At 38.5% G+C, this 26901-nt stretch overlaps 1 protein-coding gene across 4 annotated transcripts in view; it reads left to right on the forward strand.

Annotated features, from left to right (window-relative positions):
- Positions 1-26901, forward strand: part of LDLRAD4 (low density lipoprotein receptor class A domain containing 4) — a 279863-nt gene that overhangs the window by 78841 nt on the left and 174121 nt on the right. For 3 of the 4 annotated variants that reach the window (XM_027742939.2, XM_027742938.2, XM_039387087.1), the window contains exon 3: positions 26398-26856. In XM_027742939.2, the coding sequence (XP_027598740.1) occupies positions 26817-26856 (40 nt within the window). In that variant the 5' untranslated portion in view covers positions 26398-26816. Of the gene's footprint in view, positions 1-19305; positions 19391-26397; positions 26857-26901 lie in introns of those variants that run through there. The other variant, XM_039387088.1, reaches the window with a different exon arrangement.

Consider the following 26901-nt stretch of genomic DNA (forward strand, 5'->3'; position numbering starts at 1 on the left):
CTAGATCCTCAGAACAGTTGCTTTCATGACACAAACTTCATCTGAAGTGAATGTCTTTGCAGAGTTGATGGGAACAGAGGCCATTCTGCTTCTTCACTTGTCCTCTCATGCAGTGTAAAGCACCTCACATATGGTTAAGAGAAACTCAAATATGAGACAAATCATTATTGGATACATGAAGATGTTTTGTGATAAAGAAATGTCAGGTGGCTCAATTCTCATTTGTGTCTAATCAGTATGATTGTTACTGAGCACACCTGAGTCTGGACAGCTTGTGGCTCAGAGCTTGGTCTTTCATGGGCCTGTCTGGAAGGGAGGACATGGGATTATGGTGCCTGGGTGGCTGTAGTTGCAAGGAACTGTAATCTCAGACACTCCTCATTGAGAGAAGAAGCAACAAGCCTTCTTGGGATTTGTGATCTCCATAGGTTGACTCTGACAAGAATGCCACAAGCTGTCTTCTATTTTTGGTCACTCCCTAAATTAGTAAGGAAATCACTGACCCTTGGACTTTACCTAGTAACAGTGAATGCTTGAAGTCATACATTTGATGCCTGAGAGGGAGACCTTCTCAGGATTTGTGTTCTGCTTCAAGTTTCTGTTATTTCAGTGGTGACCCTGAAAAACCTTCATTTTATAAGCAAAGAGAAGACACCTGCTCCACATCTGTTCCTTCTTTTCATCTGCCTTCTGAAGCTCTTCTCATGTTGTTACAGTTACCCATCTTCGGTGTTTCTTGGCAAAATGTTTGTGGTTCTCAGTTGTCGTTTCAGGAGACAAAAGGATAGCGAAAAATCTTCTGTGACTAGCAAGATAGTGTTAGTTGTGGCTTTTGATGGTACTACTTCTACTGCAGAGCATCTTACAGCCTTGGGCATTTGGATAATTTTGACTTCTCTCCTGAGCTCTCCAACCATTTTTATATTCTGCTTGAGCATGAGAGAGGCAGATGGGCAGTGCTGCATCCTTCTAAGATCTGTTTTAGCTGCAACTTATGAAACAGAAATGTATTTTTTGTCTTCTTCCTCACCCCCAACTCTTTAAGTAGCTTTAATAAGAAAAAAGAAAATAGTAACACGTTCAGGGGATTCAGTGCTTATAGCTTTCTTTGCAAAATGTTTATTGAAAGTATCAAAGGTGCAAACAATTATCCTTGGTATTCTATCTTTGAAATTTAACTTCAAAAGTGATCTTGTCAGGATTCATTGCTTTATAATCCATAATCCAGTTGAAAATCTAGTACCATTTATCTGTGTGGAAAGCAGAAAGTCTTCTCTGACTTTGTGGTGGCTTGTAAAAAGTGATGCAAACCACCGTGATGCTTTCTAAAAGTCTTGAGACTTCAGTTCCTCTGGAATACTCTCTGATTGACCTGAGCCCTGGGCATTTAGTGGATGTTAGAAGAGGGGTTTAATGCATCTGAAGGATGTAAATAACTGAGCTCTGTAAAGGTGTTTGTGTTTCTGGAATAGAGCCTGTGTTGTTCCATTTTTGACAGAGTAGATGCTCTGCAAGTAACTGCTCTATTTTCTGACAGTAGTTTTTGAGCAGACAGAATCCTGCTGAACTGATTCTGAACTTCTAAAGAATACTGTTTGATAAAGCATAGATGCTCATATAGATAAACTGTCTCAATAAAAAAGGTTAAGATAAAATTAGTATTACTTTTAATGAGAGAATCTGCAGCAGTGTCTTTAGTTAACCAGAAGTATGTAGCCTGCATTTCAAATCGAAAAAGTAATAAAGTCAAAGGATAGTATACTCTTGTCCATTGGGTTTTGGATGGCAACTATGTCTGAAAGCTGTGATAGCCTGTGATGCCAGGATTATTTTAAAGAAAAAAAAAGCACCATGCGATTGACTACTTGTGCAATCATTGCTTTGCCATGTGGATCAAGAGTACCTGCCAACCATGTGGGAAATGTTTTTGAAGTGTTCTGGGGTTTGAAAACTTAGAATTATGGGTGCTGTCTTTCAGAGGTCTTTTAGTTTAAAACTAAGAAATGGGGTCATACACCATGACAGAGTGAGAGCAGTGATGGAGCATTATTTTTATATGGTAGCAAATGAAAATGAACAGGAAGCTGGAAATCTCATTATTCCAATAGTTTCTGAGTGTTGGAAGTTCATCAAACAGTGTCTGTGAAAGAGAGAAGAAAGAAAATTAAATGGGTACTATAGCTCTCTGTTTTTATCTCATGTAAGAGTAGCAGCCATGAAAAATCCAAATTTCTGGAGACGAAATAATGTTTATTATAGAGAGCCTCTAGCAGCTGAACAAAACAAACACCTGGTAGCCTGTACAAGGAAGATTAATTAAACCAGTTTATTTATGTTTATCTAAAATGGTCAGGATGAGTACAGACCTGACTCACCTTCCCTTGTATGGGAATACACTCTGATTCAGACTTGGGTTTTCATCGCATATATCTTTACTTTGGTAGCTATGACTTCCAATGACTACGGTAACCCAAGCAACTTCTTCCAAGACAGGATGTTATCTAATTGAAAAGAAAGGAGCCAGCTGAACTGGATTTTACATGCCTGTTAGTCCTGCCAAAACCCAGATTAGCACAGACATCCCAGGGTCTGGAGGGTGTATGTAGTTCATGAAATGTCCTGGATTTTCAAGGATGTCCTTTTATCCATCTAAAAAATTATTTGTTGCAATTCTTCATTGGTTATTTACGTTGGTTGTAAGCAAAGGAGTGGAGCGTGACATGGGTGCCAGAGACTGCTCTGCCTGCCCGTAAGTGCTAATCACTGCTCCTGGGGGTCGGTTTCCCTGCATCGAACACACTGACACCTGGCTGAGTTAACTGTAATTGTATGACAAGTAACACTAGTTTTCTTATGTAGAAAACAGTAGTCATTACAGAAATGAGTCACAGTACCATGAATGGCAGTGCTCAACAGCTTTTCAAACATTAGACCTTATATAGTGGAAAGGAAAAAACCTGGTTCAGAACCTAAAGAGGGAGAGCAGTACCAAAACAGTGATAAGCTAAACAAAAAATTAGGAAGGACAGGTTGGAAGATAAGTGTAGGAAAGGCAGATGAATCACCAAGTTGATGAGAATGACAGACTCTGTGTCATAGCAAATGCCTGTTCCATGAACAAAAGAATTAACAAGGTAGTAAATGTTGTAAACACATCTTATATAAGACCTAGTGTTTCGTATTAAAGAAAGGTTTATTATGATTGCTGTAATGACATTTGTATGAAGAAGAAAGGAATTTCTGAATAAAAATTTTGTCCAATTTTTTAGTGCCACAAGAAGAGACATGATTGAAAAAAATGCATTTAATTTTGGAGGACGTATTTGACTCATTCTCTGAAAAAATTGCTATGGTGATAGCAAATTAAGCGTACAGAGTATTTGGGTTATTTATAAAGTCAAAGAGACAGGTCACTCCAAACTGTAGAGAATAATAAAGATTAAAATGCTATAACATTAATTTTCCAAGTGTAAGCACTGTAGTGTGTGATAAGAAGCTGCACCATGAGATTAAGCCTTATAAAGCTCTATGATAACTAGTGCAACCAGTAGGAAAGGCTACTGTTTACTCTTAGAGCATTTTTATTAATATATATTAAAATGTTGGTTGTTTCCAGGTGGATGAATCTGTCTTGCATTAGCTGAGACACTTGTCACAGTTTACCAAATTCTCTGTAAGCATAAATAAACAAACCCAATCAGTCAAGATCACTGCATCACAAAATATGCTTTATTTTGGCAAGTCTTCTTAGTTTTAATTGCATATGGTCTCAAAGTTGAACCCTAAGGTCTAGAAACATTAAGAAAAATTTGAATTGGAGTTTAGACTTCACAGATTTTATTTTCTTAGTTAGAAAATGCTTCCAGACTTTGGCCTGCACCGCATATTTATTCATGAGAAAGCAACAACCCTTTTATATTAGGTGTTATATAAACACGTGTCAAAGACCCAGCATTATTTTTTATTGAGCTGCAAATAACATGTGCAGTTTGGAGTCAGTTTTTTTTATTTACTGAATGCTGCTGGCATGCTGATCCCCAAGCTGAATAGGCAAGTGAGGGTCTGCACTGAGAGGAGCACACAAGCTTCCAACAAAGGGAAAAAATGGCAGAAAAAATACTCTGCTGTTTTTTTACTCTTTCTTTGCTTCTCAGCCTTCCTAGTTGAAAGAGACTGTGCATGAGATGCTCTCTTTAACAAGTAATTCCTTTAAGGTAAGTATCATTATCTGGTGGTACAGCAAGGGAACTCAGAGTCTCCAGGAACCCATAGCCCTTGAAAGTGCTCGGAGGAGTTCACCACGTGTCTGCAAGGGCATCCTTCCTGAGATATTTGCAGCTGTAAAGCTCTCCCACTCCTTGCTTTCTATTGGGAATGCCGGATTCATTGACCTTTCATTTCAGGGAGTGCCTCTGTTAAGCTCTAAGCTTCTGGGACTCTTCCATAGTCTCAAATAGGAATGATTGCCTTCATAAGCAGATTTTGTAAATATAGGTCCTAACCAGCATTGTAGACTTTTTTCCTTCAAAGAACAAGTAAAAAGTGCTAAGGCTACACTTGGAATTTGAAAAAGAGAATTTGGAATCTGATGTAGAATTTCCTGGAGGAATATGGCTTGAAAAATCTTAGAATTTGGATGTAATTTACAGCAAAACCAAAAATTGCTCAGGAAAGATAGTTGTCAGTACTTATGAATCCTGCTCTTCAGATGGTTATGATTTGCCATTTTCTCCTATTTATTTTGGACTTTTTCTCAGTCTGGAGTAGACCAGTGTAATTTATGCAGGTATATGCTTTCTGTATTAATTCTGAAAACTGGTTAGACTTTTTTTTGTCTTAGTATAATGTTGATGGCATTCATAATAAATACAAATGAGTAAGCAGATGAGAGTTTTTAAAACATCAGGTTAGAGTAATCACAATGTAAACATGTAGTGCACTGGAATATTCAAATGGTTTTCCAGTCTGATGGATTTTTCGTGCTCATTGCATTAACCTTTCTTCCAGTTGTAGGTGAGAGAGCCTGGTCCTTGTCTTTGTCGTAGTCTTTTATGGTTTTACACGATCAATTACTTGTTAACTTTCTTACTCAGAAGCCAGTAATTTGTAATGTTACTCCTTTAAAGGCTGTCTATGATCTCTTTTTTCCAAGAGCATTTGGCACTATTTTTTTGTACTGTCTTTTTAGGTAATATGGTTTTGTAAAAGACAGTTGGAAAATTTTTGCTGGTTTCCCATTTATCGCTTGTGCTGTAGCTTCCAGGAAATTAAATGGGTACTATGGGTTTGTATAATGCTTGATCCTTTTCCTTGGCTTTCTGTTGTATGATGTAGTTTCATATTCAGATTCTGAAGAGAGGAGAAAAATTCCAGGCTTTTTAAGATCACCCTCCTGCTTACTGGAAGGAGAAAGGGAAAAATCTTCTGCATGCATAGAAGTGAATAAAGAATTTTCTGCACATCAAGTTCATATTTTCTAATGTTTGCTTTTTGATCCTCTGTACGTTCCTGATTCAGAATTTAGTGATTGAGAAAAACTTCTATGTGTGTTATTAAAGATAAATTATATTTTTGTTCCTGGGAAGGAGGTATTCAGTAGCCTGTTAAAAACTGACATTTCCTCTGCCACGTAGATTTGGTTGGTTTGTTTAATGGAGCACTTAAGTGATTTTTTTATGCATTGGGATTTTCTCCAACATTGAAGATGATTTTGTTCAATTGGATTTTTAAACATTTGAAAATTGGAATAAGAAAGGAAGCATTGTTTAGGGTCCTGGCTGGGATTTTAAAAACAAGAACAACTCGTAGCATTCCTTATTAAATTTAATTAATTGCTACTTGTGGGCAATATGGCTGAGTTATTGTTATAGTGAGACCAATAACTAACATAATTTGGAGTTCTCTATGTTCAGACCTCAGTTAGAGCTTTGCCTACGAGAAGTTTGATTATTTAATTTAAAAAAAGTGTTTTTCTTTTATTTCAAAAGGGTATTGAAGAGCATCTCACTTGTGGATTTTTAAAGCTTTTGGTGTTTCTGTTGGCTAAATCTTCGGTAAGAATTTAGTCAGGTTTATTGGCAGTTAAAAACATATTTACTATTTAGTACCTGCTTAATAGTGAGATACTTGCCATTAATTTGATCTCAGTCTGTTTTCTACAGCACAGATGTTCACATTACAAAAATCATTATTGTCTACCAGTAATCAGTGCTCCTATTGGAAAAAACAATATAGGAGCGGGGAAATAAATGGGTGTCTGAAGTCTCATCTTATTCTAGGGATAGTCTTTCCAAGTGCACCATAAAGGGGACTGCGTGAGGAAACGCATCTTTGATGCATCTGAGATGTCTGTTCCACAGCTAAAGGGAGTACTTGAGCCTGACCACTCACTCATCACCAAGCCTTTATGCACTGAATAATTATTTTTAATGAATAGCACGGGGAGTTAAATCCTTATGACTTGGTTATTTCTCAAGTGAACTGAAAGTCTGTTTCCATAGTGAATGTGAAGCAGTAATTTGTGACAGGAGTTTGAAGTAATGTAGTTGTGCAAACCTTTTTATGCTCAGATGAAACATTCCAACCATTTTAGAAAGGTTTGCGTTTACTTATGAGAGAATAGAGCTTAGGAGTTCCTTCTGACCCTTGCCTGAAAATTGAAGCGAATATACACAGTGGCTACCCTAAGTATTACTGTATTAAGTGTGCATGCTTGGAAAATGTATAAAACAGAAGATTTCCTGGTTTCTTCAAGCTCTGTCCTCATTGTATAAGGCATGCTCTTGAGCATACCTACAAAATTATGAAACGATTGTGATTCCCCTAGGTAAAATTCTGGTCAGAGTGAAGTTATTAGTAAAATTCCAATTGAATGAGATGGGGGCAGAATTCCATTGACACATGGGACACTTAAAATACAGTGCAAGGTTAAAAAAGAAACCAAACCCCTAATTCATATTTGAAAAGTATATATTGTGTCTGTCTATAAACGTCATATCCTTATCAAAATAAAACGTATTTACTCTTCTTCAAACTAAGTCACATCTCTCTTCAGACAATATTACTATGTGAAAGGAGAATCAGTTTGTTTATAGAAATTAAGGCTCACTGTGTTCAGAAAAACAATTGATAATGCACTAATAAACACCCCTCCAATTTAACAACCTTTCTGTGTCCATTTATGTTTCCTCTGACAGGACGTAATCAGTCTTTTGGCACAAAGTATTAAAAGTGTTAATCCTAAATAGATGAGCTCTTCATATTATCCCCATTCAAGTAACCATATTGTGTAAAACAAAAGCCTTTCTTGGATTTAGTTTTAAAGTGACTTGGCAACATAGATTTTTGGTTTTAGTTTGTGCTATATGGTGACTCATAAAAAGACTTTTAAAACCGAGGTGGAGGTGCTGCCTCTGTTGTTTTCTTGTTCTGATGAAGGCAGGGCTGTCAGCTCTCATACTATGTATAAAGGGGCTATGGAGAAGTGTATCCCAACTCGTCACTGAGACTGCAGCACAGAAAGAAATCCCTTGCAGCTTGATCCTAAGCTCTGGACTTAAACACTCCCTGGGACAAACCACAAGCCCTGCTGCCAGTTTGCCCTGGAGAGGCAGGGAGGAGCAGCCTCCTGTCAGACCTTCAACTTCACAGTCACTGCTACCCGAGAGAGACGTGCTTTGAGCCTGAAAATCATTATCCTTCTCACTCTTAGGGAGGACAGGGCAGTAGGCAGTGCTGTGTCCAGCTGGGACTGAATTATTAGTGTAGTTGTAACTCATGGTTGGGAAAGGAGAAGGGAGCTGCTGTCCCAAAAGTGGCCCCACTGATATCTGGACCAAATCTTCAGAGAGACCTGTGTGAGCCCATGAAGAGGATTGAAGGGCGCAAACCATTTTGCACTCTATGGGTGCTGTAAGCTGGAGGTGGGAGGAGGCCCTGACTGTACAGGAGGCCCTTTGCTGTACAGCTGTTGTGAGGGCAGGGGGAGAAAGTCATCACGTATTTTCCCTCTGTTTTCTCAATGAAAAACCAAAAACCATTTCTCAGCCCATAAAGAGAAACAAGACAGGCTGAAGCTTTCTGGTTTGGTTCTTCCGTATTTTAATAAGAGGTTTTTTTTGGTTGTTTTTGAATAGCCAAACTTTATTTCTCCCTACTACGTGGAGAGAGCAGACTCTGTCTCAGCAGAGAGGAAAATGCTGCAGCTGATGAGCTAACAAGGTTAGAAAGCAGTGCTCATTACAATAATTTCTGCTGTTCACCACTGCTTGGGGAAATAGCTTTTACTGGGGATTGTCCTGTAGTTTTTGATAAAAGGCATTTTTCTTGGTAGTATTTTAGCAGTTTTCTGTTTGGTTTTTTCTCTCCGTTCTTGCCTTACCTTCATCTCTGCTACTCATTTCTTTCATAATTTATCTAAAACAGGCATTCTACTAACCCTGAGAGATCATACCCTTCAAGGCTGAATTGTATTTCTTAACTCTCGTACTCCTCCTGGAGAGCTGTCAGGAGGTGGTTTTACATTTGGAGCAAAGATGGCTTGTTTCACCTCAGCAAGTATTTTTAGTTAAGCATTTTTCCTCTAGGCGATTTCAGATGGTCTCTACTGGATCTTTAGTAACATACTCACTAGTATGTTTTATTTCAAGTTTTTATTTGTAGTTTTGCTATAATTTGGAAATAGCCGGAGGCTGTAACTTCTGTAAGAAAAATATTTTCATCTTCCTTAACATGAAGGAACTTGCTCTGCTAACTGCATTTGACTTAATGTCGTGAGTTTAAACACTAATCTGAAATCTGTTAATCAGACCTCTGATTTAAAACAACAAAGGCATAATTCACAAGTCAAATTTAGGTGGTAGTATTAGGTAGTTAGGAACTGGGCTTAATAGACTCTGCTGTTGAACATTTGGTTGTGACTTTCATGGTTGATAAAATGATTCATTTGAGATTCTTTGGTGTTTATTCCTCACATATGCTAAGAATTGCTTAGCTATGAACTCTAAAAGCCTGATCAATCAGTTTGTTAAAAATTTGCCTAATAAAGTGGTGATGTTTTTTTTTCCTGTGTGCTACGATTTATTTTGGCCTTGTGTTGGGACCAAAGAAGGTTTTTTTGCATTTCAGCATCCTCCTATCTGCTATTTCTGGCAGATCCTAAGAACTTTAAGAAATACTTTTGTTGCGACCCATGTCCTAGTCACACTCCCTTCTCCTGGTCTGACTGTATTGGGCAGTGCAGTACAAGGCAGAGAGTCACTGTGGGTAACTGGCTTTGGTTGGTAAGGCAGGCATACCTGTTCCTCTGCCTGCCATAGCAGACTCTCTTATGACTAACCTCATGAGAAGACAGAAAAGTATTTGCCCTTTCTTTTGACAAGATGTGGAGGATCCTGTTTCTCCCACTTTTCTAACTAGAATAAATTCACGTGTTGAAATTTTGAAATTTGTTGTCTTTGGTTAGTGGACTCTGCAGTAATTTTGTTGTCATGCCGACACAACGGAATCTTGACAACATCTATGTCTGCCTTCACCCTAAAAGCAGCAGGAACTGTGTAACATACATTTTTTCCTACTCCTGTACTGTGAGAGTGGAAAATGCAGTGCCTGCAAGGTGGTTGTTAACCATGTTGGTCTTGGTGACGGCTACTGAGAATACTCTGAGGATACTCCTGAGATTGTTTTACATCCTTATCTGTTGAGAGTAAAGAACTACACTCTTGCCACATTAAATTAGTTCTTAAAATTCTTTTGCATAGTCTTGTAATAGACTACATTAGTGTTACAATACGTTAGCGTTGTTCCTAGTATGTTATTTCTTCTGGGGAACATCTCCGGGGAAAGCCTCCTCCTCTGAGGTTTTAAGATCTTCTTGAATGTCCCAACTAGACAGGAACAGGCTTTTAAACTCAGAGGTTTCAAGTCTTCCACATACATATTTTACATGTACAAGGAAATGCATCAGATTTAATTGTAAACAGCTCATGGGTTCTCTCTGTGTGTTTGGATAGGTTGTGTGTGTTCATTTAAGAATAATGTCTTGATTACTACCTAGTTTACTGTCTCAGGATTTACACTCATCTTCTTGGCATTCATTTTTCTGTAATATTAATGAAAGTTTTAGCTATTAGGGGAAATATTTCTCGTAGAAGTTTTCCATGGAAGCTTTGCTAATCTACAGGCTTCGAAAAGTGAGAAGGGAAAGTTTGTGAACTATACACATGTACAAACTGTAAAACGACTGTGTGTAATCCAACTACTGCTCTTTATTAAATATTTGCTATTGTATGATTGTTTTCAGCTGCATATCACTTCACATGTCTTTAACTTTTGGACTGAAGTTTTCCATGCTGGTTGCCTACATTCCAGTGTGTTTTATTTTAGTCAAAATGCCCCCAAAGTTTACAATAATGGGATTAATATAAGGCATATTTTTCATGAGTGAAAAGGAGGTACTCTGGCAAACTTTTCTTGAGAAGATTATGGTCCTTTCTTGTTTAGAAATTTTGCAGAAATTTGTTTTTTTCCTTCCTAACTTTCCAATGCTACCAGTAAATACTATTAAAGTGTTCCTTGTCTCACCTAAGTGTACCCACATCTAACTGATGCAATAAAGAACTCTGTTAAAAGCCCCTGAGGGGTACATGGTTCTCCTGTCAGAGCAGAGTCTGAAGAGAATTGTTAACCAAGACTGAGGTTGTGTGCTGAGGATAAGGAGGAAAGGCAGTATCAGACATGCATATTTTATTTCCGAAGGCATTTTTATCCTGGACTGTGAGAAAAGCATAAATTCTTTAAAATAAGTGCTGTGCTGGGGAGTACTGGGAAGACAAAATCAATATGAAGAGGTCTGAGCTTCTGGACTGCTGAACTCCAGTAACAGCAGGACTTGGGTTGTCTTGAATTCTGCTGCAACACCTGTCAGCTTGATTAGCTTAGTGCATATTCCCAAATAGACTGGGGATGACATGATCATCCCCATGATGATCTTGATTTGAAAATCAAGATCTTGATTTGAAAATCTTAATAATGTTCTCTGTACTGTGTCTTCAAGAATTTGATCAAAATAAGAAATGTTTTATCATGCTTTTGTCAACACAATACAGTCACAATGTTGTGACTCCACCGTTCAAAGGTATCAGAGCCAATGGAGAAATTTCACAAGCCTTATCAGACTCTAATTAGAAAGGCCACCTTTTTAGCTTTTTTTTACTTCTCGAATGTGTGTGTATTATTTTTAGTCACATGTTAGAAAAGTTAAAACGCGATTTCTTAATTAGTTTTAATCAATTGACTGCATTCTCTTGAGTATACAAGGATCTGGGTAGAAATAGAGGAAAAATTTCTTTGCATTTACCTATCTCTAAAATGATTTGAGTGAGATTTTATGGTTATATTTTATAGGGCTTTCTACACTTAAAAATGAGTTAATATTCTGGCAACTAAGTGGAGAATATTAATTCCACATACTTAAGCAATCATTTTTTTCGCTTAGGGAGTTGGGTTTTAGAACTAATTGAGTAAATAACTTCTGTTCAAAGAAGTTTTATGAAGAAATGGAAGTTTAAGTAATTCTTTTCACTGTTTAAGGAAAAAAAAAATGTTATTTGCCTTTGATGGTCCAGCAAACCTGCATGTGCTTCCCATCCTTTCTTGTACCCCTTCTGGGAGAAACCCAACATGGGTAATGTGTTGGGATGCAGCGCAATTAATATACACTAAGAAAAAAAACCATGGAAGAGAGTTGCCAGTCAGTATGATTTCAAAAACACTTTGTGTTCTTGATTCACTTGAAATAGTTTGTTTACAAATTTAGGCCCAGATCCAACAGTTGGGCATCCTGCATGAACACACCAGCAATGCTCAGCATCATACATTGGGAAAATGCAGGCAAAAAAAAGCATTGCAGTGTTGCTTCTGAAAAGCCGTAATCATCATCTGAGGGTTTGACCTTGTGCTGTGTTACAGATTGTGCTCCACATCTAGATGGACATCTTTGAGCTGGGCTCCAGGTACATCGGGTCCCCACTGATGATACCCCCCATGGATCCTTCCTGGTGGGAATAGGTGGAGTTGGGTGAGGGACTGGGTCTCACCTGTGTTTCCCACCTGGGCACTAGGGACCAGGAAGGGCTCACTAGTACAGGCAACTCCATCAGCCTCAGGAAACTTGAGGTGGAAGTTGACTCCAGGTAAGATAGTGCCTCAGGGGCTAAAACAACCCATCCCAGTTATGGACCTTTATACTGTTACAGCTGTATTAGCACATTCACTAGCACAGAGATTTTGTTACAGAGGAGGAATAGGATTGTGCCCTAAGGGATTGTTATGGTGACGGTGAAAGCTGCTGGTATCAGTCTGGATTCTGCTGCCTGTGTGTATTCTTTCATGTCTGTCTTCAAACCCTGCAAATGGCTGAATCCAGATCAGATTTAGCTCTAGTTACAGGATAAAGATTGATGTAAGCTATAAAGTAGCCAGACTACTGTATGAAACACTAGAGTTTGTTTAAAAGTTGCAAAGTTCCCTTGTTTGCCAGCTGCTGCTTCCAGTATTGTTTTCTTAATTTCTAGTAGCACTCTTCAGACTTCAGAGACCCCTGTTTGTAGTGAGGGAAATAGTAGCACAGTCAAGCCTATGATGCTTCATGACTTCAGAGAAGATTCTTTCAGCAGTTTTATTAGTAATGGTCTCTATGGAAAATAGCAGCAGTCCTGTGAAAGAGACCTCAAGAACTATCACCACCTTTATCATTCACTGAAAAAGTCAAGTCTTGGTCTAAGGAAAATTTTTTAAAATAACCCCCCCCCACTTGACTGCAATGAGCTGACACAGGCAGTACAGTAATAATGATAAACTTTATAAAGCAAATTGTCTCTTATTGATGTGCTGCAAAGCACTCTAGATATTCTCAGTGCTCAAATTAAACTATAAAAGATAATAGAAGAGCTTATAAAGTTTCAGCACAGTGAGTGATTTGTTTGTTTTAATCATGTGAGCAGAGGGCATTTGCCCAGCATCTGCAGCATTCCCAAGGGGAATAGGTACAGCAGTTACATTTTACAGTTTCACTGTCATTATAGAGGTGTGCTTTTTTTGCAGCTATGTTATAGTGTACTTTGTAGATTGTAAGTAAGTTTTGAAGTTAAAAACTTCGGTAGGGAAACAAAACTAAAAGTTTACTGCTGCTGTGATTCAGCTGGTTGCAGAAATATATACATTTGTTTACATAATACTTTTGGAAAATAGTTGAGGGCCATGCCTTTTTAGTGACATCCATAATCTTAACATAGTTCTCTACGGACCACATGGCTGTTACAAGCGGTGATGTTTTATTGATGAGCTCATCCAAGGAGCCAAGAATCAGTTGGAAATAGAGACAGTGATGCTCCTCCATTTCAGACGATCTTTTTGCCTTCCCAAAACCAAATATAAGCGAATGTTTTTTGACAAGTGGCTGATGGCCACCTCGTGCTGTCACCCCTCAGCCACCCAGCCTTAACTTCCATGTGCATGCTTTCCTACAGAGCATGTATAACAGTGAAGTAGGGAATTTTTCATCCAGCTACCCGGAATAACAGAGAACAGTCTGAATTTTAAAAGTTAGATGTGAGGTATTGCTAACAGATTTTAATTTCAATGCTGTGTGTTTATTTCCTGATATTTTTGTAGCTCTGCTTTCCCTCTATTCCATTCATGGATCTCAGCAAAACCACTTGGCGAGGACTGCATCGTATTGTTGTGAGGTTATTTTTTCTTTCAATGTAAATTAGTGTTCTCTTTAAGCAGAAAAATGTCTGCACAGATGCCATGAAGTGGCCTAAAAGAACATTTATTGCAGACATGGTGTGCCTAGGGCTTTTTACAAAGACATTTACACACAACTCTGTACACCAATACACAGACAATTTTCAGCAACTCTTTGCGTAGCTCTTGCAGTGATGAGAGGTTTTTGCATGTTGCTGACATATAAAGAGGCTGCAAGAAAGCTACTCTGAATTGGGACAAGGAATGTGTATTCATTCATTAAGAGGATGAAAATAACTTTTTTCCCCCCTGATATCACCACGTGGCAGACTGTTCATGGGCTTTGAACAGAAAGATTTTTTAGATGAGGAAAATATTTCCAGTGTTATTTGTTTTTTTAATTTAGCAGCTTTGTCTCGTTTTTGAAGGAAGGATTAAAATAAAATCAGGAAACTAGACCCCTTTCTCACTTGTAGGGGTGGAGGTTTATCCCAGCTGTGAGTACTATCAACTTCTCTATAAAATGCTCTTGCATTGCCCAACTTCTCTTGTGTGTTTCAATTAATATTTGGCATTGTCAGTTCAGAGTTGTTATAAGTGCAGTTTGGCGCCTGAATATGGAAGGCAAAGCATATGCGTGCAAAAAAGGCATTCAGTTGAAAACTGGAGTTGAACTGCATTCAGTTTTTGCCAATGCTGCTTTTAAGTTTGTGCTATTTTAATAGTTTCCTGAAGTGATAGTGTTACTAAAAAAATACCCTCTGAACTGGCATGTTTGCTTCTAGCCACAATGTAAATTTGGTTTGGTTATTTGTTAAAAATCCACATAGTTCTCTCTGCAAATGCATATTTGATAATTTTTTTCCCTGTGAATTCTGTATGATTTTAATAAAAAACCCAGAGCCTTTTTTTAACTCTAAAATAATTGTAGAGCTTCATCATCTCATGAAGTCTCAACAGACAGAAAAAGGGGGTTCATCCATGTATTTTGATGTATAACATGATGTAACAGGGGCAAAACCTTTGAGTTTTAGAACTGTGAAGATAGGTGATTGAAAATGGCCCGTTACAGATCTGTAATGGGTACTGAATTAACATGCCGGGGTTAGTAGGTTTGGTTTTAGTTCTGTCATCATGCTAGGGAACAGATTTTTTGCGTCGTTTTAGTTGTTTTTTCTTACATGTTATTTAAAAACAGAGCACCAATAAACCCCAGACAACAAGCGTTAAGCTAAAAGAGGTAAGAAGAGTCAGAAAAATGTCTAGGTAAATCGGGATTAGTCTTGCTAGCTTATGCATGTACTGGAGAGCAATTTATTCGTTCCATAAAATGGGACTCTGAAAAAAATTCTTCCATTTGCCATTGGCAGACAGACCTGGTGCAGTTCCTCTGGGGTTGTTCCCTCAGTGACAGTAGCCCTCGATGTTTGTCTGCTGTCCCAGAAGATAGGAGGGCAGGCAGTGGTCCCTGGGATATGGTGTATATATCCCTTTGAGCTGGAGGTGGGATGGTGCAGTCAAGTCTGCGTGTCATTGCCAAGCGGAAGATTCCAGTTTACCTGTGGGTTCTGGGATGACCATCCTCCTTCAGAAACGTTTTCTGACACCTTCATGTTCCCTTAGGTCAGGGATATGAAGAAATACTGCATAGCCTTACAGAAAGACAGTGCCATTTGCAGGATCAGAATACAACAGCCCCACGGATTTTGCATTTAAAAAGAACGCGAAGCATAGATATTTAGTTTGATGGTAATTAACTTTGAACAGTGTACTGAAGTATTTGGCACATTTAGAAGTGTTTTAAAATCAAGGTTTCAGTTTGTTTCTGAGAAATTTCGTAGTTAACCCAGTTTCTGCTCTTGATGCATGAGTGACTGGGTACCATATGATGAACTGTGTTATATAAGATGCTCAAATTGTTGATCCAAAATTCTAGCTATTTAACTCTTCTGGGATCTTAGTGTTTCTTGTTTTATTTTTGTCCTGTTTTCTCTTTTCAGTATTTGAAGTGTTGATATGAAGCCCTTTTCTGCCAGCGCTGTTAGCAGAAAGAACTTATGTACACCCATCTGCCTGTTCCTTGGGCATGGGAATGGGTTGCACTATCAGGAGCTTTTAACTGTGTGGTAGATTATTACAGGTGGGATTTTCCTGCTTTTCCCTCTGTTTCCTCTAAATAGGTTTGTGTCTTGCAGCAGGATATAGTGCAATAAGAATCATCAGCATCATTGGTTCCAGCTGCTTCCTCAACAGAAAAACTACATTTTATTTGGATGAGATTTGCTGTCTCTGGAATATTTTGAAAGGAAAACGTTTTCTCCCTTTCCGTGAATCTTTCATGCCCAGATGTTTGGGTTTTTATTCTATTTTATTAATAAGTCCAATACTTTCTTAGCTGTAGGGCTGCAATGCAGCATGCAGATGCTCCTGTTAGAGAACATTCCATGATATTGGAAGCTTAATTATCAAAGGGACAAAGTCAGACTGTCATTATATTTTCCACTTGTTTTAAAAGGAAAAAAAGGCAAAAAGTAGTCTTTTTTTTATAGTAAGACTGATGATAGGTTAACAGTTGGAAAATACAAAGCTGCAACTCTGGCTGAACAAGGAAGATTGTTCATCTGCAAAGATCATTATTTTCTTCTAATATGAGATTGCAGTGTTTCCGTTTGTGGCTGTGAAGCTTTAATTACAGTTCATAATTATTTATAAATTACAACTGTGTAGGCCCTTCCTATAGGAATCTGTGTTTATTGCAGAGAGTTGTGGCGGAGGAGAAGACTGACACGTAGGCTTGAAATACCACACAGTAATCTTATGGATATTTGAAAGTAAACTATGGGGTTTGTACTTAAAAGGATATTGTGAAACACAAAGCCAGAGAGGTCAGATTTCCCTCAATACATAGATAGTATGAGAAGAGAACAGTTGAATGGGATGTTTTCTTGAAAAAAACAAACCAGCCCAATTTTCTTTGATAAAAATACCAATTTTTGACTTGTTTAGTCAACCCCCTCCCATTATTCAAGAAGGTGCTGTCAGTGTTGTGTTGCTGACAGACTTCGGTTCCATGCAGTTCCATACCTCAGTTGCATGCAGACATTGTGTATGAGCACAGCAAGAATGGTTTTAAAATACAAGGGTATATTAAAATATATCTGTTATTAAAAAACATTGTTAAAAAATTAGGTAAGGCATTAGGTTACGCAAACACACACATGGTGTTCTTAGAATTACAGTTGAAGTGAGCGAGTTGAAATTCTCTTACATTTATGCTAAGCAAGAACTTCTCAGTTTAGGGAATTTCACAGATTTAACTGATAACAGCAGTACTTCCCATGCCTTTATGCAGTTTGTTTATGTAAAAAGCTGTCCTCCAAGCACAAGAAAAAATAGCCTCTTTGCTTTTTCTATGTTGAATAATGAGAGTTTTGTAGAGAATGACCTGTGTAGTTCCCTGGGACATGAGATTTAGCCTGTCACCTCAGGATACTGCTTTCCAGCTGTGCTCTCCCTGTGAATTTTTGTGTTCTGTCAGTGGTTTTCCAACAGATTTTTTGAAGAAGGCCAGGCTTAAAGCAGAGTATGTATTGTTGGTATTACCTGAAAATAAAGAATCATTGACCTGTTACTTAGTTAAAAGAGTTTCTTTGGCATGATTTTATGGTGCTAATAGAGTTGGTTTGGATTTGCATAATGATATACTCTCTCAAGAACAAATTAATCCAAACTCTACTTTAGCATTTACTGTTTTACCAGCAACACCTCTGTTCCCTAAGCATTTTATAGCTCCTTAATCCACAGGTAGAAGTTATATGCACTTTACTGACAGGATGGGAAACCTGGAGAGATCAAATAACATGCCAAGAAATATGAAGTCCAATGTACCAAGTCCAAGAAAAATACAAGAAACGTTAACCCATTATTTTATTCCTTTCCTCATTTCCGTGTTGAAAGTTGGAGTAAAATTGTGTTGTTAGTTGTAACTAAGATTTGCTGTGGCAATTATTTATGCCCCACTGACTGTGGTCTTAGAAGTGCACACATGTAAATGCAGAAGGAGCACTTTCTTCAGTGTTGTCTAGATTATTTAGTAATAAAGCAGAGTTCATTTTCCTTGGTCTGGCATGGGCAAAACCACCATGGACATAGGATAAAGTTTTGCTTGAATATGGCTTCTGAGACATATTAATCCAGTTATCTAGTGTCATTCAGAGGATAACATTCAAGTAGATGCTCTGGAAAGCAGAGCATGTGGAGACGATGTTGAAGCAATGGTTTGGGTCTCTGGATTGTTTAATTGAGTTCAGAGCTCAGCATGATGGAGATGCTATTTAAATTTATCGGGTTTTTAAGATACTCGTCAAAATGGAGACCTGGTCTTAACAGATGCAAACAGGAGGTTAAAACTCTTTTTGCTTCACGTAGATTGTAGTTTAGTGTGAAAATCGAAACTGGTAGAGTATGAATCAGCAAACCTCAGGATTTTTCAGTCATCTAAAATCTGGTGCAGTTCTTATAGGAGAAATTTAAGGTACTTGTTATAACAAGGGTCCTTTCTGGATATAGTCACACATCTTTTCAAGTTTTCTGCTATACTAAAAGTGAAACAGATTTGTGCAGTCTTAAATAGTTTCTGCACACCTTCTTTAGGTTAGAAGAGGCATACACTGACTTGCACAGACTGCAGTTATGTTGCAGAATGCCAATGTCTCCAGTGTCTCCCAATAGTGCTGGGAACACCCTGCAGCTGATGTGCTCAGTGCTGTCAACATTTTCTTCAAATTGAGTATTGCTTGTCTGGATAATGTTCATTCGTGTTTCTTCGTGCAGCACGCAGATGATGTTGGCTCCTGAGACACTGTCAATAAACCACATGAAATTCTGTGGCATGGCTTGATTCACAGGAAACCAGAACTAGCTTTGTTTAGTAATGTGTATAAAATACTAGTGGACTTTTCTCTTATGGTCCTTGCCCTCCTGAACAGTTCACAGCAGGTGACTGATTCAGCCTTCGAGAAAGTTAGAAAACTCTTATCAGTGGTTCTTCAAATAATATGGTGGGACTTTATGCTAATTCAATTGTATAATTCATGTTTTACTCTTTAGCAGAAGAGGGCCCAAGTGCATAGGATGCTATATCCTTCTTGAGAGTGGCTGAGCATGCTCACTTCCCAGAGGTGTATGCAGCAAACCCAAGTGCTGTACAAGGAGTAGTTATATTCTCCAAGACAGCAGTTTTGTTCTTCAGCAGCTTCCATGCCCCTTGAGTGGCTCTTCAGCATCAGTTCATTTTTCACTGCACTTAGCACTGTTCTCTTCTGCATTTTGCATCTGTAAAAAGGAGCATTGTGTTGTGCTTTTTCATTCATACCAAACGTTTTGACAGAAATTGGAGTAATGTTGAATAACTCCTTCTATTAATCTCTGAATTTTCAGATTGCCATATATGTTTACTTCCACAGCCTACAATACTGTGGGAGGACTGTGCCATTCCATGTCCATAAGCTGCTCGAGATTTTCACATGAGAGATAATGTCTTCTGCATTTTCTTTCCAGAACAATCAGAGTACAGATGTTTCTACCTTGAGAAACAAAGTGCAGCTTGGCTAGATCCACAGTCTGCTTTTTATGAACAGAGTAGGTATGTGTGTTTGTATCTTTATTGTGTGTAATAGTAGTTTTGGCTGCTCTAACCAATGCAGTGGGAGAGGTTGGTATCATCTGTGCACCCTTTCTATGATGGATGTGATGCCCTCGCCCAGAAGATGCTGTCAGTGGAAAGTGGAAGGCTGCCACTGGATCTGCTAGGGATGATGGGTATATTTAACATATGTCATAATTGCTGCAGGAGAGAAGCACTGCCCATTTGCTTTTCTTATGCAAGGTGTGTCGGTGGTGATGGCAATAACCGTGTGCTCCTGTTACACCTATGAACCTAAATAAAGAGCTTGGGCAGCTTGCACTGGCTGATGGAAAGTTAGGAATTGTGTGATGCACACTTGAGAAGCAGAGAACTTGTAAACAATATACAGTGATTATGTCTGTGTAGTGGGTTCTCAGGATGAGGTGAAAGGGAGCCAGAACAAACGTTTTGTTGAAGCGGCAGTGGGTTTCTGTGGGAGTGGAGAAGGAGAGAACTGTATCTTTCATCTTATGCATGGCTCCACACTGATAATGGTCTAACCGCAAATCGGCAGTGGCCATGTTGTGTTCTTCTAAGGTGTTACCTCCTTGCTCACACATCCTACATGGCACAGCAGAGTTAAATGAGTAACTTCCCTATCCTACTGCTGCTTGTCAGGGTGGTCATGTTCTGCAGCTGTGACTCACAACCACAGATTTTCCAGTGGTGTGCAGGGTTGCTAAATACCCTTTGGAGTGTAGCTGGATGTTGGATACTTGAAGTCTTGAGATATGCAGAATACCCGTGGTTTCTGGCAACTGCTCATTTCTCATACAAGTCACAGAAACACCAGTCAAAAACTTGTCAAATTTTTTTCAATCTGTTTAGCGTAATTTTTGCTATTACCAGCCATCTGCAAATTCAAATATTAACCCTTTGTTCCTCTGCAAAAATGCTGAGACTGGATTCTGCTCTTACTACCTTGTTGTTATTTTGGCAAATAAAATTCAGAGCTCAGGTTTTTCTTTGACTGGTCAGGTTCATAGAGCAACATGATTAATGATTTCTCTTGACAGCTTCTGGTAATTATAGTTTTATTAAGGTCCAAAAATAAACAATACAATCTTCTTATTTGCACTGTGAAACACAGCTTGCACAACTTCTCCCAATAATTATCTCATCCAAATCCAGTAGCTTGTCACAAAGATCTTAGTACTAAGTTTTCCACTGGGATTTTACTGCATTCTACCAGCACAGCCATAGTAAAATGTATGGCTCTTTAGTTTGTTTGCCGAGATAGAAAATAGAGGACCCAAATTAATTATTTCACTTAACAAGATTAATGGAAGGAAATGTGTCATTCTCCTTTGTGTTATCAGTTATTTATAGGATTTTTTTCATGTGAAAAATATACCTTGCTATCTGATTACTAGAGGCTATTCACTTTGTCATGGAGCTACTAAACAGATCAATTTTTTTTTTCATCAGTTCAGTTTGTTGCTTCATTCCAAAAAGAAATAAACCGGAGGAAGAGGAGGAGAAGAAGTGTCCGTACCAAAACATTCATCATCTTTCTTTTAAACTGGACCTTGTCTGTAGTGTCTTTTGCAGTGGGTGCTGGCATTGGGGATATATTTTGCTTTATAGAACATTTTCTTAACAGGCTAGAAAAAACGCTGCTGGGGTTTGGCTGTATGCCCTCTTTTCAAGACCAGTTTCCTGCTTCAGCTAATGCAGAAAGACTACACCTCACTTTGGTTGTCCTCTGTTTGCCCCAATTCGGGGAGTGCTGTAACAAAAATGAAATAAGAAGAAGCTTGGACACTATTCCTAAACAAGCTTAAGAGTATCTGAAAATATCTCTAGGAATATAAATACATATAACTTAACATACAAACTCATTTTGTATGTCACTGAAATGCACCAAAAAAGTGAAATACAGCAGCTGTTTGAAAAGTCGCAACTGACCTGTACAAACATTGAAGGTAGAAAGTAAAAACAAATTATATGTGAGTATGTGTGTGTGAAAAAGATGCAATTACATAAACATATTTTGAACATCTGTTTTTCTGTTTGATTTGTGTATGGTCTCCTGTGGAAGTCACCTTGAGTTTTTTAAGTGGTCTTTGAGTTATGGATTTCTCAAGAACCAGGGTTCACTTAGCACTAATGCAATGCTATCTTGGAAGAAAGACAAATTATAGAAGTAAATAAAATAAATAAGGATCACACAGTAAAATGCAGGCCTTACCACTGAAAAAGATTAGGTATGATTGGTAGATATTAATATATCTAGTTTAAAATCTCTATGAGAAGCAAAACCAAGGCCTGGAAAACTTGGTAAGTACAAAAGGAGTTGGAGAGGTGAGCTATATGTGTGCACAAGTGCTACATTTTAAATTGCTTTAGCAAACTTTAAAATGTATTTTTAAAAACCCAGTTTTGTAACAACAAAATATTGCAAGTGTTTTTCCAGCCAGAAAAGATACCTTAAAGATATATCCAAGTCGATGCTGCCTTAACATATAGGAAGTATAGACATTACTTCAGCTAAGTGTTTAAGCATGTGAATAGTTCAGTACTTGTCTGGGCTTCAATGAGATGACTTATTTCCTTGAATTTGGAGACATGCTTAAATCTCCCGTTGAGCTGGAGTCATGCTGCCAGCTCAACCCGCCTTGCTTCTGTCCTCCTTTCATCCATGGAGAGGGTCGGTGCCGGTAGCATCCAACCTCCCACTGGGGTCTGCCCTTGTTGGCACCTGCCTTCTGCAGCAACCACAGTGAGAGCAGGGCAGGGTAACTCAAGCTCTCTCCCCTTTTACACTTCTTTCACCTGAAAGCCAGAAATTCAAGCACAAGTCCTCCCTTGATTAAATGAAATTAAACCACTACTCACAAGCTGTTCAGTAACTTTCTCAAAAATGTTAATGTGTGGGCTTACTCTACAGGTAGTCCTGTTAGGAAATGTGTTATACACCTTAGTGAAATACTGTACTTTAGCATCCTAAAGGATGCCAAGGGCTATCACAGGGAATGCTTCCCATGGCTGTAGCCCCTCTGGCAGCACATCCGATGAGTTCTTAATGCCTGTGTGAGAACCAAAAGCATGTGGCCAGAGAAACAGACTGTATATAGAGAAAGGAAATGGAAAAACCCCCAGTCTGTAGCATTTGCATGTCAGCCAGTGCTTTTGAGTTTTTCAAGGCATTACAGAAATATCACTATTGGAAAAAGCAGTATTTCACTTCTTCTTTCAGTACAAGTTCCTCCAGGCTTGGTCCTGGCTGATGATTGCACAATACTTCATAAAATGCAGATATTAACACAGGATTTAATTGTACTCTTTGCTTACTTTGCTCTCTCAGATTCTTTTTTACAGTGACCCTTTATTAATGCTGCATCTTCATATGTTTAGAAAAGAGAAATAACAGGTTTACTAGCTAAATATACCATGAGAGTATGGTCACATAAGGTGTTAAATAGTCAAAATATTTGCTGTTTGCAATTTATGTGAGGTTCAGATGCTGGTGTCTTTCCCAGGACCAAATCTGAGAAAAGTGGAGAGGATGAAAACAAATGGATTTGATTTTTCTCTAGGTATTCCATCATGTAAGTGCATAATAGCTGAAAATCTTTATAGCACAACTACATATTGATACAACACAATGACTTGCTTTGGTTTGCTTCTGAGACTCATATAACACTGCAGTGGATGAATAAAAGCAGAAGTGGAAGCAGAGTTCCTGTTGCAATTGGAAAGGAGGCAACAGATGGAGCAAAGTGAAAATCTCTGGTCTTTCTAGTCCTCATTTTGTCTTGCCATCTAATCAGTATAATGGGATGTGTTCTCACTGGGTTCTCTGCAGGTTGTGAAAAATAAAAGTGATATCAAAGATCACACCTTATTATAGTTCTACCAGTACTGTTTATTTTCTGCTCTCTTTTTCAGATACACATTTTCACTTTTCGACCCTTTAAGCAAGTTGGTTTAGCATTTTTGCACCACGCTAGTATAAAAGGATAAACACATAACTTCACTGGAGCTGGCTGAGCCACACTGAAATGTGTCAGCAGAGGTCCTGACCCATTCCGTGCATACAAACATGCCAGTCTGTTAGGAAACAAACACAAACTTCCTCCCTTTAAACATAAGCTCAGCTTTAATGGAAAATTTCTGCATAATGTGAAGTACAATAGAAAGGTCATAGCTCTACATGCTGAATTTGCTGTTTTCCTGATTTGCTGTGGTATGGGCTGGGCTACTTTGTCGTCTGAATGCATTTGTAATCTGAGAAACTTGAAATTGTTGTGCAAATGGGACTGATTAAAGTCTGCATAATGAAAATTATCATTAAATAGCCTACATGGCTGTAAATATGAATTTTTTTATAAGTACTGAACTTGGTTTTGAGTTGTGATGAGGCCCAACAAGCTCCAGTTCCTTACATCCTGCCAGCCACCTCTGAGTTCATTATCTGCCAGAGGAGAAGAGTGCTTTTGCAGTGATAGAAAATGATCACTTAGGGCAATCAAGAGATATCAGTATCTAATTTCACTTGAGTCCTTAAGGGAGGACTTAAACCTGATGCAGTGCACTATCTTTTAAATGTTCAGGTCTGAATGAACTCTGTAAGTGTTTCTGTGTCCTGTAATGTTATTAAAATTACATCTTTCTGTCTGAAGAAGCAGTGGTTACTGAAATAAGTGTCATAGAGTTTCTTCAGCACTATTGGGTTCTTAACTAGTTCAGCAGAACAGTTGAAGATGTGGAAAATAATTATTCTTTTAATAAAATGTTAATTTTCAGGAAATATTTTACTCTTCTAAGAATCAGGATTTATTATATCTACTGCAGAGGTGTAACAATAGGAGAATTTCCCTGGATGCTAAGGTGTTAGTGCACGTCTTGTGAGCATCTCTAAGATGGGGAGATGATAATGTTGAAAATAGAAGGCATCAAAATTGTGGATTTGTAAACCAAAATCAGAAGTTACAAGACTGGAAATGTGAATGCAAATATCGACCTGCTCTTATAAATATAGAAGAAACTCGGGCCTCTAGAGAAAAGCTTGGGAAATGAGTGCAGCATCCATCTGTAGTCATTACAGAACAGTTAGCACAATGTTAAGACTCAAAAGAAATATGTGCTGCTGTGTATGTTTATTATACTTGCTCAATTGTATGTATTTTAGAATAAAATAACCTCATATGAAATGGTTATTAGTTGCATACAGCACTTCAAAGGGTTGAAAAAGCATCTCAAGGACCTACATAACATTCAGGAATAATGGCATTTTAAGCAGTATTCTAAAATTTTTTTGCAGTTTTTTTTTTGATAGAAGATACTACATGTAAAGGCTTTTTTTTTTTATTTTCTCCTTCTTAATTTCCACTTTCTTCTCTATTAGGTTGAGATGTTTGGGTAAGAAATTGGGAAAACATCTTAAATCTGTTCTGTAACCTCATTTGATTTGAATGCAAATTGCTAGATTTGAATACAAGTAACTAATCAGTCATTCCTGTGCTGTGTTTTGAGACAAAAACGCGTGTTCTTCAGTAATACTGGCATAACAAAATTTGAGGAGAAAAAAAAGGCAGCAACATCATTAAGATTCGTCTTTGATAGCAGCTAGCTTTCATTCACGGTGTTCCGAGGAAAATGACATTCATCAGGTGTCAGGCTCACTTGGCTTCAGTGGCACACTTGAGAAGAGATCCTTTTTTCCCCCAAAGGCAGATTCCTAATGAAGCCCTTGAGGGCCGGCTGACTGTACCCCAAGGAGCATGCGAATCCTCTCTGCAGTTATGGACCATCTGGGATATTCAGACTTAGCTTCGGGTATAAGATAGTCTCTAGATCTTGCAGGTCAGGGTAAAGGGTGAAGTGGCTGGGTAGCAAGTGGTGGGTTATTCACACCTGCCCGCTGAGCTGCGTCTTGCACTGTTCTCTGAAGCAGCGGGTGCTGGGACTGGCAGTGACACTGGCATACTCTGATGTGGGCTGTTCCAGCTGGGGGACCTTGAGTCCAATCCGGCACTGCAAGCCCTGGCTGGACTTTTATCTAAAATCCATTAGTAGGTCATAAGATCATCACAGATGTAGTTTCAACCTGACTGTGCCACTGAGTTGGGAGATAGCGAGCCAGGCATCATTATGTGAGGGAACAGGATGTCTGGGGAGTGAGCGGGTTCTCCTCCAAGTCCTCTTTTCTTTCTTATTTGTTTTCTAAAATAATTTTCTCCCTAAACATGTGCCTATCTGCTGTTTGCCTTCACCCCATGAGACTAATTGTATCCTGGTTTTTAAAAACTGGTTGTGGAACAACCGTAGGTTTCAGTGAGCTGCAGGTATCCATGCTGTGCAGAAGCAGCAGTATCAAGAAAAACGTAACCACCTTTCTGTTGTGTAGCCTGTGGGTGTTTTTAGCCTTACCAAATGTCTGAAGGCATCTGAATTGCGTCATCTGTTTTACAACTGAGATTTTAAATAGATAAGCACCAGCAAGACATAAAAAGTTTGATAAACCACAGCAAGACAGACAAAGGTTTTTAACCACAGAAGACTGTAAGAACGGCATATATAGTGTTGACACACAGCATTCTTTTTTCCTGCTCCAGAAAAGGAGGGAAGCAGCTCCATGAAATGCTAATAATTTCACTGAGATTTTGAATAGACTAGACTTGAGAGCCTTTAGTATTTTTCCTTTTCCCTTTTAACTGCAATTTTGTTATTGTATTGCTGCCCCCATCTCTGCTAAATATGGCTTTTGAAATGTAAATCATATCATGTTCTCAGAGATGCATATGACACCCTCAGCACTGTTCCTCTTTGCACTTCAAAGAGCTGTGTGGTCACACTTTGCATCTCAGCAAAATCGCAAGATTTGCCTTCTGAAGATCTCCTTTAATGTGTACAATCAATCCCTGATAATGTATTTTGGGTTTTTGTTCCCTGGAGTCTGTTAATTTTAGTGTTGCTACAGGTCATCAGGAAACATAATCTCTTCTTTTTTAATTTCTCAGTGAGTGTGCCTGAGGGGAGAGGAGCACAAGAGAGGAGAGACAATTGAACATCACCATTGGCCGAGACCTGAAAAAATGTTGCTGGATGAACACAGGATAAGAACTTAATTGTAAAAGAGAAAGAAAGTCTTGAGAGGCAATTTGCTTCATTTTCACATTCATCATGGCACAGATCCTCTGGCTGGCTGGTTGATGGAACTGTCCAACGCTTCCTATTTAGGTTCAGTGCAGATCCCTTCTGTGTACAGATCGAAAGACCTGGGATCAGGTGGTAACTGGATGGTGCCAAATATGGAAATGGAAAGAGAAATGGACTCTGACGAGCTAAGATGGAAGTGACTTGACAGCAACAAGCTCAGCAGTTGTCTCCAGTAAGGACAGGTTGAGACGGGAATCTCAAGCTTCGCTGGGAGAGCAGTATGCAGGAAGCTGGTTTTCAGGCCACAAATGCTTTCACAGGTAAGGATTTCTGTTCTAGTTCAGCTTACAGTTTTGGGACAGTAT

The sequence above is a fragment of the Pipra filicauda genome, unplaced genomic scaffold (genome assembly GCF_003945595.2).
Source record: "Pipra filicauda isolate LSUMZ 115617 unplaced genomic scaffold, ASM394559v2 scaffold52_size3558583_pilon, whole genome shotgun sequence".
Taxonomy (NCBI): domain Eukaryota; kingdom Metazoa; phylum Chordata; class Aves; order Passeriformes; family Pipridae; genus Pipra; species Pipra filicauda.